General features: G+C 40.0%; 2 protein-coding genes and 1 long non-coding RNA gene across 3 annotated transcripts in view; 2 read left to right on the forward strand and 1 right to left on the reverse strand.

Moving 5' to 3' along the window:
* The window catches only part of LOC122067844, a 269-nt gene extending 185 nt beyond the window's left edge, over positions 1-84 (forward strand). Inside the window, exon 2 of the long non-coding RNA XR_006136891.1 lies at positions 41-84. This is a non-coding gene — a long non-coding RNA (uncharacterized LOC122067844). The remainder of the gene's footprint in view (positions 1-40) is intronic.
* A 1,672-nt stretch (positions 85-1,756) lies between these two features.
* On the forward strand, positions 1,757-3,944 carry LOC122067845 (proteoglycan 4). Its single transcript, XM_042631693.1, has one exon. The coding sequence runs from the start codon at positions 1,784-1,786 to the stop codon at positions 3,803-3,805; it is 2,022 nt and encodes a 673-aa protein (XP_042487627.1). The 5' UTR covers positions 1,757-1,783; the 3' UTR covers positions 3,806-3,944.
* Positions 3,945-3,999: 55 nt separating this feature from the next.
* On the reverse strand, positions 4,000-7,327 carry LOC122067846 (tubby-like F-box protein 5). The gene is made up of 5 exons (XM_042631694.1): positions 6,333-7,327; positions 5,765-6,157; positions 5,554-5,641; positions 5,035-5,167; positions 4,000-4,953 (listed from the first exon to the last, which is right to left on the reverse strand). Exons 2-5 carry the CDS (start codon positions 6,134-6,136, stop codon positions 4,281-4,283), a joined length of 1,266 nt encoding a protein of 421 aa, XP_042487628.1. The 5' UTR covers positions 6,137-6,157; positions 6,333-7,327; the 3' UTR covers positions 4,000-4,280.
* Positions 7,328-10,439: the final 3,112 nt, after the last annotated feature.

The raw sequence follows: 10,439 nt of genomic DNA on the forward strand, positions 1-10,439 counted from the left end.
TTTTTTAAATGGAAGGTCATGGGGATGTTTCTTCCAGCAGATTTGAGGTGACATTCTTCAATCTATATCCATTGCAGCAACAGAGAAAAAACAAAGAGAAACGACAAGAGATGTAAATGGATAGTCGAAAATCCGTATTCGATCCGGGTTCGTATTTATTTAGGGGTATTTGTATTCGGAAAATACATATTTGGAAATTATTTGAACCGGTTCGAAAACTAAGCGGATACGAATATGATAATCCTAGTTTCTGACCGATTATTATTCGATTCGTTTAGCTATCCAATGGTAAAGAATATCCATATCTGTTTCTCCGAATCCGTTTCTTTCATTATAATATATATCAAGTAAATATATTAATTTTTATTACATAATAATAGTGTCGAAATATTATATGTGATGCTGGTCATGATGGATTTGTGTTGAGTTCAGTTGGTTAGAATGGATTTGTGTAGTTATTGGAGTAACAAGTGTTTTTTTTTAGATAAATCTACTCTCTATGTTTCATATCTTATCAACATTTAAACCAAAAACAGATTTGGATTAGGCTCTTTGAAGCTGGTTTTGTTGTGATTCTAGGCTATGTGATTCTAAAATAAATTGCTTGAATTGATTTCTGTATTTGTTGTGAGTGAGTGAGCATGTGTGATGGTTTTCATTTAAAATTACAAACGGGCAAGCAAAGAAGTCTAAGTTATAATTGGATTCTTGGATTCGGTATCTGTTTATTAAACAGATCGAATCAGATAATATTTGATTACCGTTAAGATAAGCGAATTCGAATTTAATAGCGTTTTAGAAATCCGGTCAGATAAATGGATTGAATTCAGATTGACTCCTATTAAACAGATTTGAATACGAATAGGCTCCTATTCAAACCAAATTCGATCCGTTTACATCCTAGAAATGACTGAATCTCTATATCATTCTCAACGTGTTTAGGAGGCAATTTTCTTTCACCCATAGAATCTCTTGACTGAGGGGCTTGGATGGTCTGAAAGGATATTGCTAAATAATGGGAGGTATTACGGATATTGTACAATTGGGGTAGAGCATTTATTGGGATAGTTGGTGTACTTTTCCTTCACCAACAATGTAGGGAAATTACATTAGTTAAAGTGTGAGGCATGTTCAGAGAGATGGGATGTTATATTTTGCCACTTGACATGAGCAAGAGAATTTTAGGTCTGAACTCATTCCAGAATTTCAGCCTTACCCAATCTACACTGACGTAACAAAGGGTGCTGGAATAAAGATACCCACTACACTTGACTTGCTGGAGCAGAAAACCCACACCTCAAAAGCTTGCTGGATTCACGCACGAGTTTAAGATGCGGACCATTCTGAGATCTGGCATGTATGACAGGTCCCTCTGCCCATCAATGTCATGTGGCCCCCAAAGAAGACATTCCAAGAAGAAAGATTTCAGAATGGAAATAGAATGAGCAGACTCAGTGAATGTGAATTGAGAACAAAAGATACGAATTAAGTGATACAAGAGATTGGACCAGACTTAAGAAGCCCACGTAAAGAATGAAGAATCCTCGCTTGCCCTACTCAAAATATAAGGTTCCATAAGCCAAAAGAGCTAAGATACTAGTATTGCCTCTTCAAAAATACTAATTAGATAGACGCAACCACTGCCTTTGCCTTAAAAAGAAAGATGCTAAACTCAAAACCAAATTTAAGTATCAGATGCAAACCTATTTAATACGACCTTCCTTCCTTCCCCACGTTCACTCTCAGCCTACCACAGGCAAAGTCGTTCAATTGCAAACCAATTATGGCTGAACGGACAAGTCGGCGGCGGTCCTTCCGCTTTAGGATGCCTAGGCTGCTGACCCCAGCACGTGCCACTACCAAACCCCCAACTGAGTCCCAACCTCCAACCAAGCAAGCTACTGAAATACCAATTCAAGGATCACAGTTTCAACCTCCAAGAAGACCACCAGGCAATACACCCTCGCCCCAACTCCAAGCCCAACCACAGACCGAGTCTCAACCCCCCTCACCATCTAGCACTGCTCCATTGCGATTACCTTCACAACCTCCATCACCATCTCTTACTGCATCTCCACCATCTCGTAAGGTGCCTCCATCACCTCAATCACAGAAAACATTTCAATCCCCTTCCCCATCTAAGACTTCTCCATTGCGATTACCTTCACAACCTCCATCACCATCTCTCACTGCATCTCCACCATCTTGTAAGGTTCCTCCATCACCTAAATCACAGAAAGCATTTCAGCCCCCATCACCATCCCCCACACCTCAATTGCAACCAGCAGCAGCACAGAGAGCTTCATTACCCCCGTCAACACCTAGTAAGGATGTTCCATCACCATCTCATACAGCCTCCCAGCCTCCATCTCCATCCCATACTGCTCCTCCTCAACAAACTCATAGAACAATCCCACTATCCCCATCTCCATCTCGCACAGCCCCTGAGGAACAACCAGAGTCTCAAGCTGCCTCCCAGCCCTCATCACCAACCCAGCAAGCACCACCATCACTACCAACAACTCAAGCAAGCTCCCTCTTGTCAATGCAATCTCAAAAGACCTCTCAGCTCCCATCCCCATTAATGTTACCGGCTGCCCAATATGAGCCAGCATTGCCCCAGCCACCATCCCAAAAACCACAGCCTTTGGTAGAAACCTCATCTAAATCTGTCCATCCCTCCCAAAATGAAAACCAAATAAGAACTACAACTAACTCTGATGATGCAGCAAAATACCCATCCCAGGCATCAGACCAAGTTGTGGCAGGTACATCCCCTTCCAGAGAAGTTCGAGAGACACCTTTCCTGCAACAGACATCTCCAAGAGCAGAAGAAACCAAAGCAGAACAGAAAAGAAGCCTAGAACCAAAGAGAGAGAAGCCCAAACCACCAGCTGATGAGGAACCAAAGCAAAGGACAATCACGGAACTCATCAGCTTGGCCTCGGGATTGAGCGCAAAGACAAGAGGGCAGCCAAATATAACACCTCAAGATGGGCAAAAGAAGCAGGAGAAGCAAGCAGCACTAGAAGGAAAGCAAACCACAGAAACTGGCTTTAAAGAAAGAGAGAGCAAAGTGGTTACCGCATACCCAAAAGAAAGGAGAATGGGCAGTGTACCTCGCCCAGAATCGACAACATTTCTTGGTGACCAAGGCATTTTGCAGAGAGATATCAGGGAAGACATTTCAAAGTTTGTCAACAAACTGGCAATGGGAGATCCAAGACAGGCTATAGATGAAAAATCAGCAACCGTTATAACCATGGCTGGCGAAAATAGAGGAGCTGCCATGCATGTAGGTACTGAGTCAGCAAAACGAGAAGGATCAGTTCCCATTCATAGGAGCTATAAACTCGACCAGCACGACAACATGGAGACAACCACAGATGAAGAAGGTAGCTCACAGAGGAGGATGGAGAATCCAAAGACGGGTGAAGACATGACAACCTCAGCATACATTAATAGCAACGTGCAGAGTATCAACAACTCCATTGTTTTAAACAGTTCCTGTAGTGAAATAAATCCTGGAGTTCACCTCATTCTCTCTCAGAAAGCAAAAGAACCAATCAATACAGAAGAGAAAAGTGAGAGTATTGAGGCAAGCAAATCAGAGCTCAACATAACCCCAGCTCAGAAGCTCACTCATGAGCCAACAGTCAGAAGACGGTGCCTCAGAGGCCTTTTCTTGGAATCCAGTGACAATGATCAAAACAAACCTGAAAAGCCTCGCCGTCATGGTTGTCGACACACCTGTGAGAAGAAACAGGACAAAGACAAGCAAACTGAAGAATATGTACATAAATAATGATAATATTCATAGTCCAAAGCATGCTAACATCTTTTCCCTTTGGCATGTATTATCTTGTTTCCAGCTGCTGTGGCTTGTGTGGAGCCAAAAGGTATATTGGTCGCATTACTGAGTTCTATCTGAACATTTAGATCTATTTCAACAAGGTCTATAATGGTACCACAAACAAGAAAGTGCAATTAAATGGGTACAACCAGATTTCTGCAAAATTAAATATCAAATAATTTGGTAGTAATAGAGTACAAAACTTCGAAAGAGCATTACAGTATAACTCCCATCCACAGGTAAATAGAACTGCAGCTTACAAGGCATGTTTTGTGGGCACCCCCACCAACAGGTCAACTAATTCCTGCACATCTAAAAGACTCAGTGATGATTAACGGCAGATATTAATGAGCCTTCATTTGAAAATATTTACAACTGACTTTCTATGGAAATGAGCCATAACAAGGATCAGTAACAGAAAAAGAAGTCATTCACAGGCTGGCTTGGTGTCAAAGCTGCTAAGGCAGATTGCAAAGGCTTGGAAGGCAGAGAGCGGGTAACGGTAATCCATAGTAAATATGTCCTTGCCTATCTTTCCAAACTGCAGTATTACCTTTTCTTGCTCTGCTACTGAAACTTGGTGAGAAGGCTCTACAGCTGCCACAAGCTGGAAGTTCTTAACTGAGGCCACAGTAACACGCCCCCTAAAATTTAGGCACCAGCACTGCAGCTGCTCATGCCATCTAGGCGCTTTGTTCTTTAGAACCAGTGCTTCCCCTGCACCATGGACTAAAGCTGGTTGCTCTGAAAGGCTAGTTGAGCTGAAATCAACAACTGGATCCTTGGGTTTAGAAACTGATAAAAAGGAAAATTGCTCATCAAGTGAGTTCGGGAATTCAGTTGGTGTTGGAGCAGATCCCCCTTCTTGAATTGCAGAGACAGGAATGGAATGCATGGTGCATTGCATCCTCCTTGGGCCTCTAGTGCGAAGAACATTAAGCTCGTAGGAGATCGTGGCTATACTATAGTTACCGGCTGGGACTCTTGGTGATACCTGCTTAGCATGGATTCTTCGATTGGGCCGACTATTTAATTGGCCCGCAGCGTCATATGGTGGCTGGCTATCATAAACAGTGAACTTGGTCCCCAAAAAATTTGACCTGGAAATGTATGTGTTAATTATTGGGATCATGATGGAAGAATGCAGCACACAAGATTTACAAGAATTATATCAAACTTACCTCAGTTTTCCAACATATGTATTGCTTGCACGGGAGAAATCATTTGCATCCAAGGATGTCACAAAATCTGTACTTGTTGCCCTTCTGGTCTTCCTTGCTGCAAACAACAATTTCCCATTCTCCCCCAACAGAGCTGATTTTCATGCAAATCATCAGAAACATACATGTTAGATGACCAGTGGCATTTTCAACTCAACAAAGAATTTTGAGAGTTCATCAAAATCGCACACCATCTTAACACAATTCCTGAACTCCAGGAAAAGATTAAAATCCAAGATGAGCACACACACTAAGGTGTCTCTAGTTCTTCTCTCTTATAATCTACAAATATAAAATATAAAACAGGAAGGAAATGCGTCTTTGAGGCAGCTCCCTCTCTTTCTACATGAACCTGGAATTTTAGATGAGCATTTCGAACTCCAATCACAAGCGACTATCTAATAAACGGAGAAGTAAGGATAAAAAAGCAAAGGCTGCAGTACCAGGCAATAAATGGAAATAATTTGTGAGAATACCAACCAGGGGTCAGACCCAGATACAGCCGATAAGTAGAAGTTGCTCTCTCCCTTCTTATGAAGCACTGTATCGGAGAATCACGCGGTCCCGGCTACCAAAGTTCAAGGACCCCAACCCCCAAAATAATCAGCAAGGAATAGGGACAATGGAAATGAAATCAAGGAAGTAAAACCAGAAAGGATAGGACAGTAGGAGATAAGTAAACAAAATTCACCTGTTTCAAAGATATAGGAAATGTGAGCCTCCCACTTTTTTCTGGGGTCTGCACAACCTCTTTTGTAATCTCTCTCCATGAGCTGCAAACAGATGCACAAGCAACCACATGCCTCCGCGCAGGCCAAGTAGTCTCGCTCGCTTCTAGCCTCTGAATGATATCAAGAAGCAGCTCTGGCGGCAGGTTCGCCCAACGGCTTTGAACGGATCCAGCAGGCAACCGACAAACATCATAGCTGACGTGCGATTTGATACGACCATCAGAGTTGACGTGCGATTTGGTGCGGCTGTGCGAGTGCTTCCCTTCTACCCGTCTCCGCGATATGTTCCCAATCCCATCTTTCAGCTCTCGAACAATACTTTTGAACGACATTCGGAACCGCACTGATCGTTCCTTCAAATATATTCCAAACCCCAAAATTAAAATAAACAGATTAGGTAAAAACAAAACTATCGATGAGATTTGGCAGATCTAGGAGAGGAAGCAGCCGCACAAGAATCACATAAGCTAAATTTTGATTTCAAAAAAAAAAAAGGATACTTAAGTTTGAAGTTCCCTTGAGACTTACCTGTGTCGATGAGGCTCTCGTTTTAAATCTCAACGGGAATCCAGAGCCCCAAACTGAATGGAGAAATTCGATGACCGAAGAAAAAGCGTTAGATCAGTGAAGAGTATAAAAAGAGAGCAATTTCGTGCCCTGCAAAGCCCGTCATTTAGCAAAGTTCATGCATTCAAAAAATGGCATTAATGCGAGATCTAAGTTACGTTTTCCTTCTTCAGCTATCACGAGGAAAATGCTACCCCTTTCTCATCCCCTGCTTCTCCTGTCCACATCCGATGAAATTGTTATCGTTGGAAGGTTTTACGGAGCCTCCCTCTACCATAAGAGCTTACTGGGGAAAGAAGATAGATACGAACGCCGCACAATGCCGTCGGAAATCTGCCTCAAATATTCATCAATCAAGAAATGCTTTATGTGAAAAAGATATTTCCACTTCCACCATCAACGGAAATTTCCTACAAACTCAAAGCACTGAAATGCAGGTCCATCAACCAAAAACCGATTTCTGATCCATCGATAATGCCAACCTCTATGATTTACTGGAACTGAATGAGCAACTAAAAATGTAGTATGCGAGAAACCCCAAGGATTGAAAAAAAAAAATCCCCTTTTTCACCGTTGAGAGTGCAGGAGAAGCCCCTGAGCGTCAGAAAACAACAATTTGTCTCCTCCTTCGTAAGAGAGGACAAATGAACCAGAAAGTTTCGGATCAGAGAAGAGAGATCCAAGCATTCAACGTCCAGAATCGTGAAAAGAACAAAAAAAAAAAAAAATTTTCAGATCGGAAAAACACGATCGGAAGTAACTCGAGAAGTCCGACCGTGTCTTCCTCTCTCTCTTTCTCGTTGTGTTAAAAACCCTAAGCAGCCGTAATCCATGCAACGCCGGCCTCCACCAGCAGCAGCAGCAGCGCTCCTCCTTCACCTCCACCGCTGCCGCCACTAAACAACGCCTTAACTCGGATCCCCAACGTCCCTTTCTTCCCCCTTCTTAAACCTCTCCCCCAATATAAATGCCCTTTTATTTATTTATTTAAATTTTAATTGAAATTCATGGTTTTTCCTTGTTTTTCTGAATTTTCCTAACCCAGGAGCCAGGCCTTTGCCACCATGGCAGTTTGGTCCCAGAGATTCCCTCCCGGAAGGAAGTGAAATCTGCTTCCTTTCTCTATTTTTAGTAGCCTTTTGTTATCCTGTCCCTAGTTCCCTACCTTTCAAATGTCTTAGAGAGAGAAATCTAGAAGAAAAAAAAAAGTTTTAGAGAGAGAAACCACTTTTCTTTTGTAAATTGCCTTATTATTTAAAAAAAATAAAAAGGATAGAATAATAGAGTGAGGGTAAAAAAGGAATTAAAAAAAGATGAAGATAACGTTTTGGTCAGGAGGCTTGGCCTCTTTAAAGAAGCCAATCACTGACAGCTTTTTCATTCCTTTTTCTCTTTTAGTTCAGCTGTAGCTAAACTGGAATTATTGTTTTCGCTCGGTTGTCTCTTGTTGGAGTGTTTAGAGTTTGGACACGGAAAAGCAGTTAAATCAAAAAAGGATAAAACTTGGGGGTAATGGGGGCAAGGTGTTGAAGTTCATAAAATGACCCCATCTGGCAGTTTATTTTGGCAATTGAATTTTGTACATTGTAGATAAGTTGTCCATAGTTATAGATCATCTGTCCATTCTTCGTAAAATTTTCAATTAAATACATTTTTCTTTCAATTTTTTAATGTTAAATAACACAAATTTTCATGTTAAAAATTTTTTATCTTGGAAAAAATAAGGCTGTCTGATTGGGAAGCTTCTATGCCTAGAAACATGAGTATCTGAAATTACTATTTTGTTTCATGTGAAATTAAAATTAAAATTTTCATTCATGTATATTTTCCTCTATGTTCTCGTTGGTGCAGAGGTTACATGACGCTACATGACTAGACAATGATCTCTTATTCTTTCAATTTTATTTTATTTTATTTTATTTTATTTATTTATTATTATTATTATTATTATTATTTGTCATGTGGGTGTAACACTATGGTGGCTAAAGAGAAGTTCGGCACTCGAAGGGCCCAAGGGAGAAACAAGGGGTGTTACAAACTAGAAAACCCTAACCTTTAAAAGATGTAGAAAGTTTTCTTTTACCCATGGTGAAAGAAATCAATGATTCAGATATGTTGGCTCTCCTATTATACGAAGTCATTTGTACCCCTAGGAGTCCAATGCAACAATGCTTAAGATAGGGAATCCCTTCGCCAAGGATGAAGAGAAACTTGGTCCTAAAAAAATTATCCTCCTACTAAAATATTTTTATGGCCCAAGTGCAAGTCCACAGCTGGATTAGTGAAGGGTTGAAAACCATTTCAAAGTGGTGTTTCTTTAGTTTGAAAATGAAACTCTGACAAATTTGATTGAATAGTTAAATATATGAATAGAAGTTGAAAGTATAGACCATAAGGTTGAGATATGTCTCAAAACTTGACATATATGCAATTAAGTACCTAGCCAATGGTTGATTTGACCAAATTAGCCTTCCATATAATTCAAGATGATGAGTTGATCTAAACAATCTACTCACTTGGCCAATCTTTTAAATTGAAAATACATTGAGGCTCCATCTGATTGTAAAATACAGCAAAAGGAAAGGATTGAAATCCGTTTCAAAATGAAAATAAAAGCTTTTATAATTATGATTGCATTGCCACCCTGAACTTTTATTAATTATGGTAATCATAATTTTCAAATGAAATCTTTATTTTCCTTCTTATAATTATAGAATTTTGTTACCAAATGTTATAAAATTTGATGACGACAATTGAAATGCTTTGGTGTAAATTAAATAATTATATTAAGTGATGATTATATAATTTTCATTTTAGTTTTGCTTTCATTTTACTTTCCTTTCCTTTTACCTTCCTTCCAATTAGAAGTAGCCTAAGGATCATTATTTTTGAGTATTTTCTATTGATGGTATTGATAGCAAACTTAACTAGACCTTATTCTCATTCTCAACACTTTAGGAGTGAGATTTTTTTTTTTTTTTCTTAAGTAAATATTAGAGTGAGCATTTAGAAATTTGAATTCAAGACATTAAAGGTGTCAAATGGGATAGTTCAAGGTAATCATAATAGTTCCTTACAAGTTCTGGTCTCAAAGGGCCAATCTCAGAACCATCTTGTATACTAGGGCACCGTTAGATAACGTTTCTGCATTTTCCTATTTCCAGAAACGGAGAAACGGGGTAAATATTGTTTGGAAAACATGTTCCGTTTCTCCTATTTTCAAAAATATTAATTGAAATTTATATCAATTTATGGTACAAGAAACAGGACCAACGAAATATGTTTCACTTTTTTCGTCATTCCATGAAACAAAATTTCCAACATACAAAGACCTCTGCCCGATAAAAAAAGACGCCCTGTTCACTCTCTCTTTTTCCTTCATCCCTGTTGAAACACCACGAAAGGAGAGCGTCCTCCTCTGCTCAACCCTACTGCTACCTCCAAGAATCGACTGCACACAACCCTCGTGATCACTTACCCAGCTCCTATGAGCATTACGGAGTTGTCCATTACTAGAGATTCGTCCTTCATCCTTCGCCTTGCCTCACATTCGTCCAACTCCCGTGAACTCTACGGGGGTTTCTTTCTTCAACCTTGAAGAGTCTACAAAAGGTGGGAAAAGCATCCGACTTCTTAGGCGAGATCATCCTTCGAAGTCTCTCATTCACTAGAGGTAGATCAGTTCAAGCTTCGGTTTACCTTTCCGCAAGCACATCTCTCCTCTTCAAGGTAGTATTTCATTTTCCCCCAATCTACTAAAACCCGAACACATTTTTGAGCTTCATCGTTCCACTAGAAGCTAGTAACATATTTCCTTATTTATGTGTGTTGATGTAGAGTATGATTAAAAAAAAAAAAAAAAAAAGGGATTTGGGACTCTTCGGTTCCACTGCAAGCTAGCAACTACAATTTTTGGATCGGCTAAAAGGGAGAACTGCAGAGGACTTACTTAGGTATGAATTCAGCTCTGTTTATCAAACACCAAAGTCTATCGGAAATGTTTCCAGAAACAAGTATTATCAAACACCTTCTTTTCCTTTTCTGTTTCCAGAAACGGCAATTTCCATT

This window comes from Macadamia integrifolia, unplaced genomic scaffold (genome assembly GCF_013358625.1).
Source record: "Macadamia integrifolia cultivar HAES 741 unplaced genomic scaffold, SCU_Mint_v3 scaffold3167, whole genome shotgun sequence".
NCBI lineage: Eukaryota > Viridiplantae > Streptophyta > Magnoliopsida > Proteales > Proteaceae > Macadamia > Macadamia integrifolia.